This window comes from Lontra canadensis, unplaced genomic scaffold, assembly GCF_010015895.1.
Source record: "Lontra canadensis isolate GAN:19392208 unplaced genomic scaffold, GSC_riverotter_1.0 scaffold63, whole genome shotgun sequence".
Taxonomy (NCBI): Eukaryota; Metazoa; Chordata; class Mammalia; order Carnivora; family Mustelidae; genus Lontra; species Lontra canadensis.
The window spans coordinates 11488157-11507333 of record NW_022631057.1 but is presented as its reverse complement, the minus strand read 5'-3'; the positions used below and the strand labels follow the sequence as shown (position 1 = coordinate 11507333).

The following is a 19177-nucleotide window of genomic DNA, read 5'->3' as shown; positions in this document are numbered from 1 at the left end:
GTTCAGTGACTTCGTAGATTTTGGCATGAGAGATGCAAATTAGGATGGAGAAATAATACTTCTAGTACTGTCAGTTGCCCCTCGGTAACAGATCACAGTACAGTAGAAGGACAACAGGTGTCTCTAACCGGGACAGAGTGCCACCCAGAGGCAAGAACAGCAGTTCCAGGGCCGCTCAAAAGTTCTAGACCCCAGTAGTACCCACCAGCCAAGCAGCCTCCGCTGGTGTCTCCTGTTCCGCGAAGCCAGTCCCTCTGGGGCCCCCGGGGGGGTGGGGCGGGGGGCGGGGGGAAGGGGCTCCTTTGACACCTTCAGCGGACTCGGCGAGGGGAGGAGTCGGGGCCGGAGGCCCGGGCGAGCCAATGCGCGCGGCCCTGGTCACATACAGCCGGCGAGCAGGCCAATGGGCGCGCGGGGGGCGTGGCCGGGGGGGTAGGGCTCCGAGCGTTTATAACAACTTGGAACGCCGAGACTTGCCGCGCGCTGTTGTGCGGCTGCGGATTCCCCGCCTGGGTGCGGGTTGTGTACCCCGGACTCTAGCTCTCCCCGCGCAGCCGGCTCCGCCCTGCGCCCTCGTTCGCCTCCCGGCCGCCATGGAGCCGTTGGCTTTCCCCCGGCGCCCCGGCCCCGCTCCCTCGGCCGCCCCCGCCCTGACCGCCGAGCTGGCCCGGCCCCTGACCGACGGGCTCATCAAGTCGCCCAAGCCCCAGATGAAGAAGCAGGCGGTGAAGCGACACCACCACAAGCACAACTTGCGCCACCGCTACGAGTTCCTCGAGACCCTGGGCAAGGGCACCTACGGGAAGGTGAAGAAGGCGCGGGAGAGCTCGGGGCGATTGGTAAGTGCGACTCCCTCTCGCGGAGCTGCTGGGCGCGGGGCTTGGCCACGGACGGTGAGGGCTGCAGGCAGGCTGGGCCGGGGGCTCGTGCGCTCCTCGGCGGAGTGGCCAACAGGCAGCGCGCGCGCGCGTGGTGGGGGCCGGGGATGAGGCATGCGTTGGACCTGAGAACCCCAGCACTAGCCAGCATACGAGGACTGTCCAGTTAGTGAGGCGGATGGCCGGTGCAGGGTGCAGAGAAGATGCATAATGTCCTGTCTTGGGACGAGAAGACTCCCTACAGAAGATGAGACTTAAGTTGAATGAAGCATGCCATCCAGAAGAGTGGAATGGAAGAGGAAGTAGAAGGTGCCTGATCTTAGTGTGAGTTTAGTAGATGAGTGTGTGCTGGGATGAGGTCCAGTTTGTGTGAGGTCCAGTTCCTCGACCTAGCTCTTATACTCTGGCAGCCCAGCCTACTGTGGGGAGCTGCGCTGGGGTGGGATGGGATGGGCTGGGGTGGAGATGGGCTTGACACTTAGGTCCTTTCCAGCTCTAAAACTAGACTCCAAGTTTCATTAGGATGGGTGTTTTTATTCTGGGAAATGTGAAACCAGGCTCTGGTACAAAGTCTACTGTGTCCCAAGATACCTTTGGGTTTGGGACCTTTTCAGAAAGATGTCCAGTCAATGTGGGGGCAGAGGACGTGGGTAGTAGTAGCAATGATAGTAATCGTGATTTGTGAGAGCTTGAGCAATTTATTTTATCTCTATACTCAATTTCCCCTTCTGTAAAACTGAAAAAAAAAAAAAAAAACCACAAAAACAAAACAAAATGAAACCCCACAACCACCCTCCCAAGCTGTGATGAGGATTGAATGAGGTACAAATGTGAATTTAAATTGATCCCGATACACAGAAGCTGCAGTGAGAACTGATATTTGTATCTGGAAAGGCAAATCCGAAAGGGTAGCAAGTTTGCCAAGAGTTAGTTAACAAACATGTTTCACGTGCATTAAGAATCACCTGGGGTGCTTCTTTTGAAATACTTTTTTTGAAATACTGTCTGGCTCCACATCCAGAGGATTTTATTCCAAAGGTCTGGGATGGGGCCAGATAACCTGCATTTTTTTTTTTTTTGTTAAGATTTTATTTATTTACTTGACAGAGAGAGCATGAGAGATCACAAGCAGGGGGAGCAGCAGAGGGAGGGGGAGAAGCAGGCTCCCTGCTGAGCCATGCAGAGCTCCATCCCAGGACCCTGGGATTATGACCTGAGCCAAAGGCAGTTGCCTAACCGACTGAGACACCCAGACACACAACCCCCACCCTCACCCCGCTGCCTCCCCTTCATGATTGGCATTTTAACAAGCTTTTGGGGGCAGGTGGTCTAGGGACTCCTTTGCAGAATTCTGTTGGGTGCTGGTTATGAGACGTGCGTGCGTGCGTGCATGTGTGTGTGTGTGTGTGTGTGTGTGTGTGTGTCCATGGTTTACCCTATGAGCTGCGGGAGCAGTCGCCTCCCCAGATTGTTTGCTTTCTCAGTAACTGGTTTGAAATTCAATAAGTCATTTCATTGGTGAAGGAGAGTGGATGCTAGAGAGAGGGAGTGGATTATGGCCTCATCAATAGGGCCGAGTATGTTTTTTCTGCTAGGGCCTGGCCCTGTCCCCAGTCGCCTGCTGCCAGGCTACAGCTATTGGGCAATCATGTACTTCCTGGCTTTCCTTTCTTTCTCTTTCTCTAAAGTGTGAGGGCCCAGTGAGGCTCCAGGCTTGAGACCCCTGGACTCAGGCTTTGTCAGGGGCTTAGCTACAAAATAGCATATGTGCCTCTTGTTGGAGGACAGACTGAGTTGGGGGGCTGGGGTGGCCCAGAAACTGGGAAACTGAAATTGAAGTTGAGATCCCATCAGAATCTTGACCTGGGTCTCTCTCTCTCTCTCTCTCTGTGTGTGTGTGTGTGTGTGTGTGAGAGAGAGAGAGAGAGAGAGAGGGAAAGAGAGATCTCTTTGATTCTGGAATGAGATAAACCAGCTTTCAGTTTTTAAACCTCAGTGACTGTAGGCAGGGATTCCAGCTCTTATTACATCAGAACAGAGAGAATTCAGAAGGTACTCCCCAGCCTCCTGCCTCTCACTGTGGGCGGGGAGCTAAGGTCAGTAGGCTCGGGGCCTCCTCTGAACCACCCGGATCCACAGACCACCCTGTACTTTGGCTGGAAACCTGCTCAGGGTCTCCGTCCTGCTTGGAGAGTAGCTGCCTGCGGGGCTAATGGTTTCTCCTTTCTGAAGAGGACTCCTCTTCCTCAACCCACCCCCACTCCTGCCTCTTCACTGTCCTCCTTTAAGAGAGGCTGACCTGGTGCCTCAGGATCTCCTGTGAGGGAGAGGGACATGAGAAGGCCCCTGACATCCCTCCAAATGAGCGGAGGTTGTTGGTGGGGGCTAGAGGCAGAGGAGGGCCTGCTGGGTGACTCCCATCCCGACTCTACCTTTCTAGCGTATTTCCCTTTGCCAGCCTGCCTGGATGAGATTAGCAGGGCCCTGATGGGACTGTGCAGAGGGAAGGGAGAGTGGGCAGGACTAATGGCTACTCCAGGAGGGTATCAAAGGAAAAACAAACATTTACTCTGGATCTTCTCATCTCCCAGTACATTCCTAGGATCCAAATGACATGTCCTACTGTGACTCTCCCCACCTCCCCTGACTGCTCCTCTCGGCATAAGAAAAACACCTGCTGGGGTCCCTGGAATGCTAGAATCCACCAAAGCCTTTGGGATGGTCCACACGACTGGCTTCTCTCCGGGGGTGCCATGAGCAACATTAGGGGAGTCCGAGTGGACCGTGATCTGGAACAGGGATGCTTCTGTGTCTTATATATGCTGGGCTGCTACGTCAGAATGTTTGACAATGACCCAGATGATCTGATCCCTTCGTTGACAGGTGGGGAAACTGAGGCCCAGGGAGAGGATGGGACTTGTCTTGTGGCTGGTTAGTGGCATCCCTGCAACACAGGCTCCTGACTTGACCACCCCAGGCCATGGATGACCAATTCTGAGCCTTGCACGGGGAGTTGGCTTTGAGCTGAGCCCGGGCTTGCCTCCGTGTGCTTTGTCATTCCAACCCCGAGCACAAGCCGCCTTTCCCAGAGCTCCAGGCAGTGCTGAGGGTGGGAAGAGTCACTGGGAATGAACTCCCTCCCCCACACATGCTGACTCTGATGAGGGATCCCGGATGAGTGAACTACACGACATTCCTGGTTTTGACCTCGTCGGGAAGGCTGTGGAGCTCAGAGTCAGACCATAAGGGTTCCAGTCCGGACTCTCTTGCTTACTAGCTCTGTGACCTCTTGTGTATCTCTGTTTCCTCTGTCAGTGAAGGCTCGGACCATAGAGGGGGCCTTATGATAATTCCTACCTTGTGGGGCTCTCAGAGGATGACAGAAGATGATATCGGTCAAGTGCTCAGCACAGGAACTGACACACATGGTGTTATTATCCCAGCAGGGCTGGCTTGTCTGACTCTAGGCCCAACCCTCTCCTGGGGTACCCCGTCCTGGGTCTGTGCTGCCTTGAGCAAGAGAATGGGTTGTGCTGCGCTTCCCTAAGCCAAACCACTTTGGTCTTTGCTTTGTTCAAAGTCCTGCTCTCTCCTTCGGCCCCTGCTCCAGAGAACGGCTCCATCTGGCCAGGAGCCAAAGGCCTCTTCTGTGTGACGCTGCCCTCCCGGGCCCGACTACACCTGCCTGCTCAGCAGCAGGGACGTAGGCTCCGGCTGCAGGCGACTCTTGTCCTTGGGCTGTGGCCAAACCACACAGGAGGGCTGGGCAGGGAAGCGCCTTGCCCGGCAACCCGGCAGAGTGGGCAGGAGGGTGGCAAGGAGGGGGCAGCCACAGCCTGGTGCTTAGGGGAGGCAGCTCAGGTCCTCCTCATTCCCGGAGCCCATTCCTGCTCTCTGCCTGGGTCTCTGGTGGGCTTGGTGGGCTGGTGAGCCACCCCCAGACCCCTCCCCACTCTGCCCAGGCTAGCCCAGGCCAGCCTAACCTCTCCTCCGTTATCTAAATGGGTCATCCTCCAGCTCCTTGCCCCGCCTCCCAGATGGCAGCTGCTCCGTGAAAGGCCGGAGAGGAGTCAAGGATCTTGGCTCCGACTCCTGGTGATAGCTATGACCGGAGATGCCCAGCTTGCACCCTGTCTCCTGGGACCTGAAACCAGCCCCTCTAGATCTTCTTTTTCTAAGACCTTTCCGCCATGGTCTCCCGAGTCCAGATTATTCTTCGTCTGAGTTCCTGCAGGAGAGGCAGCATCTAACCAATTGTGCCCCCAACACCCATCTCCCTGGTGTGTTTGTGGACTTCTAAGTGTGATGGGTGCCTGGAGGTACTGCCCCAAGACAGGGGCTGAGGCCTTCCCTCCTCCAAGGTGGGAGGCAGGGAGCCCAAGGCAAGGCAAGGCACCTGCAAGGAACTTTGGTTTCCTGATATGGCAGCTTCTGCAGACAACACCCTTCCATCTTGGTTCTACCTTGGTGTGTCATGGAACCTTGGAAGTCAGCGGACCTTTCTGGACCTCAGTGCTTCTTCCATTTGCAAAAGGGGATGAGGGATTAGTCCTGCCGTCTTTGCAAAATGGGCCAGCATCTATAGACTTTTGCCCAGGCAGGTTAACACGGACATAGCACAGGACCTCTGAACAAGCTCATTCCAACCAATCCTTGGCCAGCATCCTTCTGGCAGAGTAGTCCGTGACCCACTTCTGAAGAAACTCAGCAGAAAATGCTGGAGTTTGGAAGGGAGATTAGAGGTCTTGATGTACACATTTGTGAATGGTTCTTTTCTTTCTGGCCTTTGCACAAACCTTTCTCTCTGCCTATAATGCCCTTTATGACCCTCCCTGGCCTACCCCCTCTGGCTTGGCAAACCCCACTCCTCCTTCGAGATCTCCTGGAGCCCCTGGGCAGTCAGGGACATCAACTGTCCTGTTCATCACAGTAGGTTTAATTGCCGGTCCTTCCACTAGACTGAGGGCCTTGGTGCAGGGACTATCCATTTTTTGTCTAAATCTCCAACACCTAGCATAGCACCGAGCACGTAGTAGGTGTTCAGCGGGTGTTTGAAGAATAAATGCTCTTTCATTTTTTGGATGAGGACATCAAAACCAGCCACACCAGTTAACCAGATCATTTAAGTGGCTTGTCTCGCGTTGCATGGTTCCATGGGGACAAATAAGAATCAGGTACCTGTGCTCTTGACCCCCACTCCACTGACCTGGCATTCACACTTCTATTATCATGTAATTGTCATGCCTGGGTGTCCTGCCCCCACTGGGTAGGGGGGCCATAAAACCCACCACCAGAGTAAACGGGGTGCTATTTTTTTTTAATTAGGGTAAGCTTTTTTAATTTTTTTATTTTTTCAAGATTTTATTTATTTAGGGATAGAGAGTGAGATAGTGCAAAAGTTGAGGGGAGGGAGGGAGGGAGAGAGAATCTCAGGCAGACTCTCTGATGAGCACAGAGCCCGAGCCGGGGCTCGATCTCACAACCCAGCCATCATGACCTGAGCCAAAATCCAGAGGTGGACGCTTAAGGAACTGAGCCACCCAGGTGCCCCTAGAAGGGCTCTATTAATAATTATACCAGGATGAACTAGGATTCTCTAGACGTGTGGCCTTCCTACCTCTGGGAGGTCCGTTCAGCTTCCTGTTCCCCTCCTCCTTGGCTCTACTTAGGGTATTTTAATTTTAGATAATGTTTGCTCAACTAGCCTAGGAGAACAAAGGTCCCTCAAATCAGTCCTGTCACTGAAGCTGACTTTCCACCAACCCCTGGGAAGAAGGACAGAAAATCTTTTTTTTTTTTTAAAGATTTTATTTATTTATTTGACACAGAGAGAATTTATTTATTTATTTGAGCAGAGAGCCTGATGCGGGGCTCGATCCCAGGACCCTGAGACCACAACCTGGGCCGAAGGCAGAGGCTCAACCCACTGAGCCGCGCAGGCGCCCCAGGACAAAAAATCTTATCTGGGTAGCCATCCTATCGGTCAGGGGATCAGTCCAGTGACTTAGCCAGTAACTACGGATTTGTGATTTGTGCTCACCGGTAAGCAGCTGTTGAGTGCTTTCTGTATGCCGAGCGCCTTCTAGGCCCCAGCTGTTTCTCTGTCTCCTTTACTTGGACAGACCAGCCAGTAGATGGTGAGGGGCCCATCCTGTGGGGCAGGAATAGGTTGGGGATAGGCCCCCCAGGGCAGTGACACATCATTCTTCTTGTATGTCACCCCGCTTGGAGGCTAGCGGAGGCCTGATGAGAGAGCTTGTTACCTTCATAGGAAGTGCCCACCAGCTGTGGTCTCCTAGGATCTCATGTGGGTAACTGGAGGTGGGGAGGATGTCGGGCTGGGGGAAGGTCGTTGATCTAGTTCCCTGAGGCCAGAACGGAAGTTTGCAGGAAGGTGGACCGGTTCACTGAGGTTCACTGAGGTTCACTGAGGTTCACTGAGGATTGATTACCAATCCCTTCGAGGAATCCTAGGCTTCCAGAGTTGAAAGAAATGGATCTCAGGGTTCAACATTTGTATTCTCTACTGGCCTGGGGACTCCTAGCATGGCTTAGACCCTCTTTTTGGAACCCCTTTTCTGTTAGGCCTTGTCTTTATGAGACCCCCCCCCAAGACCGTGATGATTCATTGCCTTGCTGCATAGTTTTGTGTGTTTCATTATCTAGATATGTCATATATATATATATATATATATATATATATATATATTTTTGTCTGATTTTTTAAAACAAAGAATTTTAGAAAAGAACGAGTCTGTAACATCTCCCCTTCGGGGAGAGGAAGAGGTGTGGAGAGAGGGGTACGCAGGCTCCTTGCGGCAAGCTGAAGGAGAATTGAAGCCCCTTCCTCCCCATCCCCGCCCCCCTGTCCAATTCTAAGCTGGAGATTTTTCTGCTTAGCTCATTGGGGTGGTTTGGAGCAGAAGGGGGGGACAGTCCATGAAGAAAGCCCCTGAGGGGCCGCCCCCACCCCCACCCCACCCCCGTCCCGCCCCGGCCCCTGCAGCTGCAGCGTGGGCCTCTCCAGCATCTTGGGAAGAAGGCTCCATGGCGACAGTTCCCTCCTGCTGCCATTGTCCTCCCTGCCCTGCTCCGGGAGGGCACAGGAGCTGGGCCTCCCCTCTTTCAAGGATGCAGCTCCAGGGGAGGAGCGGGGCGGAGGGCACGCCATCCCTGGCCCGTTGCCGCGGTGACCGGGCCGGCCATTGTGCGCAGCTCCCCTTATGGGATTAAGGCTGTTCCGCATTCTTGTCCGATGGGGAGCACTGCCCCGTCCCCGCGAGCCGGAAGCCATTGTCTGCCTCCAGAGCCCTGTGAAAGGGTGGATTAGAGGCCCCTCCCCTGGAGCTGTGGTCTCCTTTTGAACCTTGAGGGGAGGCCAACCCTCCTGGGACGTGGAATGAGGAGCCGGTTTCCCTCAGTCTGGGCCTTCACATTTGGTCATAACAGGTCCGCCTCCCTTGAAGAGGAAGTCTTGAATTTACCATTCCTGTCCTTGGACAGGACTCATCAGGATCTGCCCCGTCCTGTGGCACCCGACCCGGCCCCCCGCCCATCTCCTCAGGGCACCCCCGAACCCCGCATGTGTAAGGCTGGTGCCCCGCCTCAGAGCCAGAAAGCACTTCACAGGGCTTGGTTCAGCCTGTGGTTGTGCAGAAAAGACAACCGAGGCTCTGAGAGGGGGGTGGGACTTGCTCCCGGGGACAGCAACAGAGCTCGCAGGAGGAGGACCCCCAGGCTCCCTGCCTCTCCCCCAGGCTGGGGAAGGGCCCTTGTCACTCTCCTCTTTCTGTCCCCCTGGCTGCTCAGTGGGACAGGGCAGAGAAAGCAGAGGTTCCTCAGGCTCTAAGAGTTCTGCTTACTGGCCTGGCATCTTGGCACTGCTTTCATTTCCTGTCGCCTCACCCCACCCTTCCTGAACCCACTGCACTTACCAGCCCTTCCCCCCACCATCCTTATATGGTATTTTCACCTTTGCAGAAGAGACAGCAAAGCCCAGGGGACTCTTACTGTCTGGTTGTTTGTTGCTAGGAGAGGAACATTCCTCACCTGGACTGAAGGGACTGGTATGGGTTTTTTTCATATTTTTTTTTTGTGGTTAAAAATATAGTTTACCATTTTCCCCATTTTAAAGGTACAATTCAGTGACCTATTAGGTACATTCACGATGTCATGCAAACATCCACACCCCCCATTTGCAAGATGTTTTCATCACCCCACACAGGAGCTCTGTACCCATGAAACAATAGCTCCCCACCCTCTCCACCTCCACCACCCCCCACCCTGGGAATCCCTGTTCTACTTTCTGCCCATGCATTTGTCTATTCTGGTTACCTCCTAGATGGAGAATCATACAGGGGCCCCTCGGTGGCTCAGTGGGTTAAGCTTCTGCCTTCGGCTCAGTTCATGATCCCCGGGGCTTCCTGCTCCACAGGGAGTCTGCTTCTCCCTCTGCCTCTCTCCCTGGTTGTGCTCCCTTTCCCTCTCTCTTGTGCTCTCTCTCTCTCAAATAAATAAATAAAATCTTTAGAAAAGAAAACAAGGAGAATCATCCATCTGTACTCGTGTGTCCGGCTTCTTTCACTTAGCATAATGTTTTCAAAGTTCATTCCTGTTTTTGCCGGTTCGTCACTGCACGACCTTGAGCAGGTCACTTAACCTCTCCGAGGACCCGTTTCCCCACCTGTCAGTGAGGACCATGAAACTTCCTGGGCCTCCCTCCCCCTGTGGTTGGGAGGGCCAATGCCTTAGTAACGGAAGTGACAGATGCTTGCTCAGGGCCCATGCGTGGCATCAGGAATCCAGTCCTGAGCAAAACCAGGCCGACCCTTGTCTTCACGGTGTCATATGGTAGGTTTGTTTTCTAAGTCATAAAGCATTGGCCTTACAGATGCAGGTTGTACCTTCCTTATTCGTCTGTGGACTCTGAATAAGGTCACGGGCCCATACTCCTTCCTGCTGTGTGGACTTAACCTAACCCGGGTGCTCTCCAGCCTCTCTGTCACCTATCTGGGCGTGGGATGGAGTGGCTGCTCTGGGTGCACGTAGCACCCGCAGGCAGCCAGGGGCAGAGCTCCCGGAGTATCCTTGGGGATGCCTTTACCTGCCAGAGCCTTCTCCTCAGGCTCCCGCACTCTCTGTTCCCAGGTGGCCATCAAGTCCATCCGGAAAGACAAAATCAAAGACGAGCAAGACCTCATGCACATTCGGCGAGAGATTGAGATCATGTCGTCACTCAACCACCCCCACATCATTGCCATCCATGAAGGTACAGGGGCAGGGCATCGAGGCAGAGTGTGTGGATGCATGCGTGCGTGTGTAGGAGCAGTCAGGACAGAGAACACAAAGAAGTGAAAAAGACACAGGCTTTAGAGTTGGACAAAAGGTGGATTTGAAACCCAGCTATAGGACTTTGGGCAACTAATTTAATTAGGCTCTGGGCAGGCCTCTGTTCCTCATTCGTCAAATGGACCCATCCCACCTACGTCACGGGGGAGCTGCAAAGATGAAATTAAATGTCACTGAGGATTCAGCTCACGGGAGGAACTCAACAGATTGTAGGCTTTCTTGTTGTCATTGTTAGGGTTTCCATAATGGAACACTACCTCCCCAACCCAGTGAGAGCCCCAGCATCCTGGGGGAGGCTGGCGCGCACACAGACCTCTACCTGTCTCAGGTCCCGACAGCCAGGCCTCCTACAGTCTGCCCCGGACTCTGAATCATTCCTGCCATGGGCCTGGCTCCCACCTTTCCTCATCTTTCTTAGGTTCCTCTTGCTCTGACATCAGTGTCGCCTTCCCACCCCACCGGCTCTGTTCCCTGTGACCCAGACAACAAAGTGAGCAAGAGAGGGTGACGAGGGAAAGAGGGGGAGCCTACTCCTACCCACACTCGTCTGCTTCCAGCCTTTACATAATATCAGTGAAATGGGAAACCAGGGGTAGCGGTAGCCCCAGGAGGGAGGGGAGGAGGCCTGTGGCTTTGCCCTCTGTCTGAATATTCCTGGTGGGAAGTAAGGGAGAAGTCTTTCCTGGGTTCTGTCCATAGGAAGACTAAGGGCAGAGCCACTGACATGGCCCCATGGCCAGAGCTCCACAAGGAGCCCGGCAAGTGGCTGAGAAGGCTAATTGTAGCTCTTTGTATTTCCCCCAGGGAAGAGTGGGTAGATGACAGAGTGTCGGTTAAGCCAGGTTGAGCTTGGTGATTGGGCAGAAAGAGTAACTTCTCCCCCACACCCATCCCTCCAAGCTACATCTGGGACCTGAGTCTTAAAGCTTAGGATGTGGATTCTCCCACCCCTCAGATTCCATGATTGTAGGCAGGGGTGTCCCAGTTACTGTGGGACAGGCAGTGCCCCCTCCCCAACCATCCCCAGCCTGCCCCAGTGTTCAGGAGATACGGACTAGGGGGAGGCTCCGGTTTTAGGAAACGAGCAGCTCTCCAGAATGTACCCTGGCTGGCTCTTCATGGCACAAAGGTGGCATGCATCCCTACAGACATCTGGAGGACCACAGGAGTAGGGTCTCACTTGGGTAACCCCCAGGAGACGGGGCCACTGTGGGTTGGGACCGCTTGCCCGTGTGGGAGAGGGGAAGAGCTCAGTCCTCCTGGGCCTGTGTCCAGTCACCTGGCACCCAGGACTCCTTGGGAAGAAGCTGCCTCTCTCAGCTCCTTCTCCCAGGCTAGACAGCAGCAGCTCTGGGGCTGGATCAGCAAGACAGACTCCTATGGCAACGTCACGGACACACGTGCTCGGACGCACACCCAGCCAGTTTGACGAACCAGTCCTTCCCTACGTTTCTAGGCAGCTGGAGCCAGGACAAGCCTGAGAGGCATGTGAGCTGGGATGGGCTCATTGCCAGGAAGTCAAAGGGGCTGAGGGTACCAGATCTCTAGATCAGCCTTCCTTGGTACCATATAGTTTACAAACCACGTTCATGTACCTTTATCTCTCCTCGGATCCTGGAGGCAAACGTTACGATGGGTGTTGTTTTCCAAGTTCATGCACGAGGGTGCGGATTATAAATCAAGCACTAGGCACTATTTGTCGAGTGCCTGCTGCTATGTCAAACCCCAAGCCTGGCTCAGGAGCCCCAGAGTTCGCGCTGACTTCTATTGATGTCTTCCCCAGCCCTGTGAGCTTACCATTATATCTCTTCAGATGAGCAAATGGAGGCGCACTGGTTAAATAACTTGCCAGGGTCACCCGGCTAGTGAGTGAGGGGGCCAGGATTCAAACCCCAAACCTGAATTCCTACTGGTGTATCTGGACAAGGTTTGCCCACCTGTCCCCAGGCATAAAGTAGCAGATTCTGAACCATAGGACATGACTTGTCATTCTCATCCGTTGATGTCCCTGCCTTCCTGGGAATTTGCAGGCTGGTCTTAAGGATCCTCAAAAGCCTGGGGCGCCTGGTTGACTTAGTTGGTTAAGCATTGTACTCCTGATTTGGGTTCAGGTCATGATCTCAGGGGCATGGGATTGAGTCCCACGTCCGACTCCATGCTCAGCACAGAGTCTGCTTGTCCCTCTCACTCCTCTGTTCCTCCCCTCTCTCTCTCTCCCTCTCTCAAATAGACAGATAGATGGAAAGAATCCTCAAAAGCCTGAACTTCCAAAGAGAGGAAGGATAAGCTAGTTCCCTTGGTCTCACCTCGTGGCTCCAGGAAAATGATGGGAGCTTCAGCAGCCCTGTTCCTGCCCTTACTTGCCCCTGCCCCACCCCGCGAGCAGATAGCCCTGCAGAAAGATCCTATCGGCCTTGGGGCAGGGGGAGGAGTGTGTGACCCCCACTGGGAGCACTGCACTCTGGAATGGCCTGATGTTCCCACCTTGCTCTGCCGCAGTGTTTGAGAACAGCAGCAAGATTGTGATTGTCATGGAGTATGCCAGCCGGGGCGACCTATATGACTATATCAGCGAGCGGCCTCGTCTCAGCGAGCAGGACGCCCGCCATTTCTTCCGACAGATCGTCTCCGCCGTGCACTACTGCCACATGGTGAGCTCCCCTCTGCCAGCTCTGTTCCGAGGGGGTCTCTGGGGCTCTGGGACTGTCTGGATCCCACAGGGGATCAAACAGAGGCAAAACTCATCTGGACTTTGGTCCCTGGGGATGTTGATGTCTCTGGCTGTGGCTCCTAGGGGTGGAAGTCTCTGTGATCCGTGGTCCTGCGTTCCCACGAGATGGGCATTCCCAGCCTACCCATGCTGCCCCAGCTGGGCCCCCTTTGTGTTGACCTCACTTTCCAGACTAGGCCTTCATGTCCTCCTGTCCCTCTTGGAGACCTCCCTCTGACTCCCTTTCCTCCCTCCATCTTTCAGAATGGGGTTGTCCACCGGGATCTCAAGCTGGAGAACATCCTCTTAGATGCCAATGGAAATATTAAGGTGAGGCCCTCTTCTTTGTTTCCCGCAGCTCCCTACCCCACCCCAGCCTTTCTGCCCTGTTTCCTCACCAAGTGTCTATCTCTAAGCACCCAGAAATTCTAGAAGCTCAGGTTTAGATGGTGGTACCAGTAGGGAACTCAGCCATCATCCTTTCCAGTACCTTGTTTTGTGGATGAAAACCTAAGGCTTCAAGATAAGGGGTGACTTACCCAAGGTCCCATGGCAAGGGAGTGGTTGCATCTGGGCTAAAACCAAGGTCTGCTGATTCCCCAGCCAGTGCTCTTGACGTAACCGACTGTTAGGAGCCTAGATCTAGGGTCAACTTTTTGCATGCATGCTGGGGCCTGGCAGGGAGAGAGGTCCACGGCCTGAGTTCTCCCCACCTGCCTGTGCATGCAAACACACACACACACACACACACACACACACACACACACACATAATCCTGCTACCATTTGGTAGCCCTTTGGCACTTTCCTCCATAGACGAAGCACCCCAGCACCAGCGTTCTGCCTCCTGCAGCTGCCAAATTCCCACGCCTACGTAGTTAAGCTGAGGTCTGAGAGGTGCTGGTGGCATCAGCTCAGAGCTCAGGGCTGGAAGGGGGACATAACCGGGGCTGGCCCCTGCAGGTGCCTGGCCGGGCTCTGACTCTGCAGTAGAACACTCCTCAGACTTCCTGAACCCAACACACAGTCCCTCCCCTTCAGTGGCCCTTGAACCCGTGCCCTGAAGTCCCCTGACACTGAGTTTATTCCCCTTACCCAGCCAGTTCCTGGAGCAGGTGGGGCTTTCTTTGATGCTAAGCAGGGGGAGGGGCGCCAGAGCCAGGAAACTCACAGAACCAGACAGGCATGAACTTTCCCATCTCAACCAATCATCTGCCTCTTTATGGGCTTCGAATGGTAACTGCTTGATAAGAGGCCAATAAAGCCATAAATGAGGAGCCAGCGTTTCATAAAGAGCCCCTCCCCACCCTGGGCATACATGGCACTCTGCTGGGGGTGAAGAGGTAGGGAGCAGCGGCCATTGGCCTCTGCTTCTGTCTGAGGATAGTTGGGGAAAAGGGTCTCTCTGGGGAGTGAGAAGATGGGCTTGGGGCCTCTCAAGCTCTCAGTATCAGATGGCTCAGGGAATCCTGAAAGAAGATTCCTTCCTCTGGGCTCTAACCACAACGCTGATCTTTGTTCTGACATCACCATTGCATCTTAGCTATACCAGGTGACCCCAGGTCCCTTCCACTGCATTCCTGCCCAGCTACGGGCAGAGATGAGCCCTTTGCTGGGACGGGCCAGCCATGCCTTGCCTGGTAAATCTTAATGGGGCTGGCTGGCTTCTGAGGGCCGTGGTGTTGGCATGAGAAGGCGATACTCTCCCTACATCTGGTCGACCCCTCCTTAAGTCACTAGTGTCAGTTGAGTCCCATCCGTGGGTCCCGCCTGTGCTGAGAGCTGCAGGAAGGGTGGGGGCAGAAGGAGGTGAGCCCAGGGAAGGTGCCGACACAGTAATGTGAGGAGGCAGACTGAGGACCACTGGAAACCGTGGGGCTTTGCGGGAAAAGGAGGTCTTAGGAGGAGTGGGCTTGCCAGTTCAGGAGGATGTTTCTAGGCAGAAGGGGGCATCCCTGGAGTGGGGTCCAGCATGAGCAAAGGAGCCCGGGGAATAGGGAGGACCCTGGAGCCTCCACACGCCTAGGCATTCCTCACTGATCCAACCTCCTGCGAGGGCCTGGGTTCCCCTTGGATCTGGAGAGGGGCGGGCTGAGAGCTGCAGAACATTCCAGGCCTTGGCATGACCCCTGCCTGTGCTTGACCTGCTCTCACAGATCGCGGACTTTGGGCTGTCCAACCTCTACCACCACGGCAAGTTCCTGCAGACGTTCTGTGGGAGCCCCCTATATGCCTCGCCTGAGATCGTCAATGGGAAGCCCTACACGGGCCCCGAGGTGAGTGTCTGCTCTCCGCCCGCAGCCTGCCTCCGCCACTGACCGGTGCCTCTAGGTTTTCTGAGAGAGGTGGGCTGGCTTTCCAGTTCTTCCCCTCTTCAGAACACAGAACTCCACCCCCACCCTTCACACACAAAAGTGGGGACTAGCCAGGTCCTAGCGGGAGCAGCAGAAACTTGGCCAAGAACTGAAGCCTGCTGACCCCCCCCACACCCCCATCTGGTTTTGTGCCTCCTCACCTTCCTAGTTGCTATTCTCTTTCCTGGCATCCGTCCGGGTTCCCTGGAGAGGTGTGCTTTCTCTCCACCACCCCATCCTGCCTGGAAGGGATGACCTCACCACTGCTCTCGTTTGTGGCCACCCCTCCTATGGGCAGGCGATGGACAACACCTTTCTTCCTGAACTTTAGTCCCTCTACAACATCACCATCCTTACTCCTGGGTCCTAGAGGGAGGTGGTCCTTAGATGCCCCGGCACCCTGAGCTCTCCAGAGTGTACCCCTTTCTTCTCTGGGGTCGCTGGATGCCCTCCAGCCTGTGACATCCAGGCATCCTTGCTGACCCTCTTTCTCTCTCTCTCCCTCCCTAGGTGGACAGCTGGTCCTTGGGTGTCCTTTTGTACATCCTGGTGCATGGCACCATGCCCTTTGATGGGCAGGACCATAAGACACTGGTGAGACAGATCAGCAATGGGTCCTACCGGGAGCCGCCTAAACCTTCCGGTGAGTGAGAGGCCTGGGTGTCATCCTCCAGGCCCCTAGGGTCCTTCCCTTATTTCTGAGGTGGGCGCCAGCCAGGGGCAGGGAAGGGAAGAGGCCTACCCCCTACCTGCTGTCCGCTTTCTGCCTCCAGGATCTGTGACTCGGAGAGAGAAGGGGCACCCCTGCTCTCTGGTGCATAGAGCAAGGCTGAAGAAGGGGCCCTGGTCCTGAGGGGCCAAGGGATGGAAGAAGAAAAGGGCCATCAGTCCCAGGGGGCTGGAGGCTATGGAGAGCCGGCCGGGCTGTGGGGTGTGTGGAGCCCAGGTGGGGCCGGACACATCTGACACGGGGTGTGCAGTCTCAGCACAGATCGGGGTGAACCTCTGAGAGGGGCTGCAGGGGGCCCATTCTCGTGGCTGCCAGTCTGAGGCCCCCGTCTTCTGTCTTCCAGATGCCTGTGGCCTGATCCGGTGGCTATTAATGGTGAACCCCACCCGCCGGGCCACCCTGGAGGATGTGGCCAGTCACTGGTGGGTCAACTGGGGCTATGCCACCCGTGTGGGGGAGCAGGAGGCTGTGCGCGAGGGAGGGCACAGCAACAGCGACTCCGGCCGGGCCTCCATGGCCGATTGGCTCCGGCGGTCCTCCCGCCCGCTCCTGGAGAATGGGGCCAAGGTCTGCAGCTTCTTCAAGCAGCACGCCCCTGGAGGAGGGAGCATCACCCCCGGCCTGGAGCGCCAGCATTCCCTGAAGAAGTCCCGCAAAGAGAACGACATGGCCCAATCTCTCCAGGGGGACCCCTCGGACGACCCTGCCCTTCGCCCTGCCAGGGGCAACCTCAAGCTGCCCAAGGGCATTCTCAAGAAGAAGCCACTGCCCTCGCTGGAAGGGGCAAGGGAAGAGCCTGAGCCCAGCCCAGGCACTGCAGACCCCGGCCAGGCTCCCCCCCTGCTCCCCAGGAAGGGCATCCTCAAGAAGTCTCGGCAGCGGGAATCTGGCTACTACTCCTCCCCTGAGCCCAGTGAGTCTGGGGAGCTCCTGGATGTGGGGGACGTGTTCGTGAGTGGGGACTCCAAGGAGCAGAAGCGCCCCCAAACCTCAGGGCTACCCCTCCATCGCAAAGGCATCCTCAAACACAACGGCAAGTTCTCCTGTGCCGCCCTGGAACTCCCAACCCCCAGCACCTTTGGCTCCTTGGATGAACTGGCATCCTCCCCTCGCCCTCTGGCCCGGGCCAGCCGCCCCTCAGGGGCTCTGAGTGAGGACAGCATCCTGTCCTCTGAGTCATTCGACCAGCTGGACTTGCCTGAACGGCTCCCCGAGCCCCTGCTGCGGGGCTGCGTGTCTGTGGACAACCTCTTGGGGCTTGAGGAGCCCCCCACAGAGGGCCCCTGCAGCAGGGGCCTGAGGCGCTGGTGGCAGGACCCCCTGGGGGATAGCTGCTTTTCCCTGACCGACTGCCAGGAGGTGACAGAGGCCTACCGCCAGGCTCTGGGAGTCTGCTCAAAGCTCAGCTGAGGGGGGGTGGGGGGTGGGCACTGCCCCGCCCTGGGCAGGTTCTAAAATGCAGCCAGGTGCACCCTGAGGGGGGACTGCAGCATCCCCGGCCTCCCAAGACTAGCCTCCTGGCCAGGAAGGCTGAGGTGGTTTGCAGTCGAGCCCTGAAGAGGGCTGGATGGGAAGTGGGCACATCAAGGGTCCAGGTCCTCAGTCCTGTGGAACGGAGAAGACAGTAGAGGGGAAGCTGGTAGAGAGAGAGGAGGGGAAGGCCTGGGGCCAGTCCAGGTGGCCCCCTTCCTGTCACACGGTAGGGACACGGATGGCAGGAAAGAGCACTCTCAGCCCGTCTCCTTCCCTGCACTAAGTTTTGTGCATGGTGACTGCCTGCCAAGGGCGGGGGATGGAAACTCTTCCCGTACAGGTCCCATCCCCACCTGCCCCTGAAACTGGAATGTGGCAACCCTCATGTGCCCGGGGTTTCCTGGGAATGGTCTCCTAGGGGGGTACCCTTCCTTATTTATCTCCGCAGTAAGAGGCCACAACCTCCGTCTCCTCAAAGGTTCTCTCCCCTTTCCCATCCTCCAAACCCGGCCCAAGCCTCCCGGAGTCGGAGTCGCTGCTAGGAATCTGAAAGACTTGAAAAGGCTCAGGCTGCTATTGGACTTCATCTCACGGGGCCCGGACTCCCTGGGACCCCACCTTGGACCTCGAGGACTCTAACTTCTCTGGCCTCCAAGCTGCTCCTGCTACTGAGAATGGCTCTGGGCTTTCCAGACCCTGGAATGCCCTTATTTATTTTTATGTGTTCAGCTCTCTGTCTTTGAAAAAATGGAATCTGGCTGTTTTCAATAATGTGAATACTATGGGGGCGCCTGGGTGGCTCAGTGGGTTAAAGCCTCTGCCTTCGGCTCAGGTCATGATCCCAGGGTCCTGGGATCGAGCCCCACATCGGGCTCTCTGCTCTGCAGGGAGTCTGCTTCCTCCTCTCTCTCTCTCTCTCTGCCTCTCTGCCTACTTGTGATCTCTGTCTGTCAAATAAATAAATAAAATCTTTAAAAAAAAAAAAAAAAAATAATGTGAATACTATGTTCTGGGAAAATCCACTGTGATGTCTACGTTTTGTGAACAGGGAGACCTTTCCCACTGCACGGTGGGTGAGGGGGGCATCCCCTGTTCCCTTGCTCCACGCCCTGACTCTGTCTACCTGATGCTGCCTCTTCCTCTGTGGCCAGAAGGAACCATTCCATTAAAAACCAGAACGATGATTGGAAAATAGCCTCTGTTCTGTTTGGGCACGTGGTGTGAAGACTTCGGGCCTCCTCTTAACCCACGCTCCCCCTGGGCTGCCACAGGTGGGAACTGGAGCACCTGCTTCATTTAAAACACACACACACAGAACACAACCACCACAAAAGCCCAGCTCTTAGCTCCCGGAGGCTCCGGTGAGAGCCCTCCACCGTTCTGGCCTGTTAAGCGCACAGGTTGGGGAGCCCTGGACGGACGCGCCTGGTTTGCCCTTCCAGACCGCAGCACTAAAGGAAGGTCGGGGTGTGGATTCTGCAGCCCGTCCCCACCCTCCCTCATCTCCCACCCCTCCCCAGCCGCCTCTGTGCCCGGCAGCTTGAGGACACCCGCTCCACCTTTATTCTCTCCCACCAAAGAAATCCCCTTTCCTCCAGCGCCAGGCAGCTGCTACCCCTCCGGCCCCTCTCCGCCCGCCTCCTCCGGGAAGTGAAGAATGCTTGGAATGCCGCCCCCCTTGTGGG

General features: G+C 55.8%; 1 protein-coding gene across 2 annotated transcripts; it reads left to right on the top strand.

The window, feature by feature from the left end:
- The first annotated feature begins 516 nt into the window (after nt 1-516).
- On the top strand, nt 517-18016 carry NUAK2 (NUAK family kinase 2). 2 transcript variants are annotated; one of them, XM_032878438.1, is made up of 7 exons: nt 517-839; nt 10026-10146; nt 12726-12877; nt 13201-13266; nt 15092-15211; nt 15800-15932; nt 16363-18016. In XM_032878438.1, the coding sequence occupies exons 1-7, from the start codon at nt 594-596 to the stop codon at nt 17427-17429; spliced, it is 1905 nt and encodes a 634-aa protein (XP_032734329.1). In that variant the 5' UTR covers nt 517-593; the 3' UTR covers nt 17430-18016. The 2 variants fall into 2 exon arrangements, with proteins under 2 accessions (XP_032734329.1, XP_032734328.1); XM_032878437.1 differs by lacking the exon at nt 517-839 and adding an exon at nt 1137-1202.
- The last annotated feature ends 1161 nt before the right edge of the window (nt 18017-19177 follow it).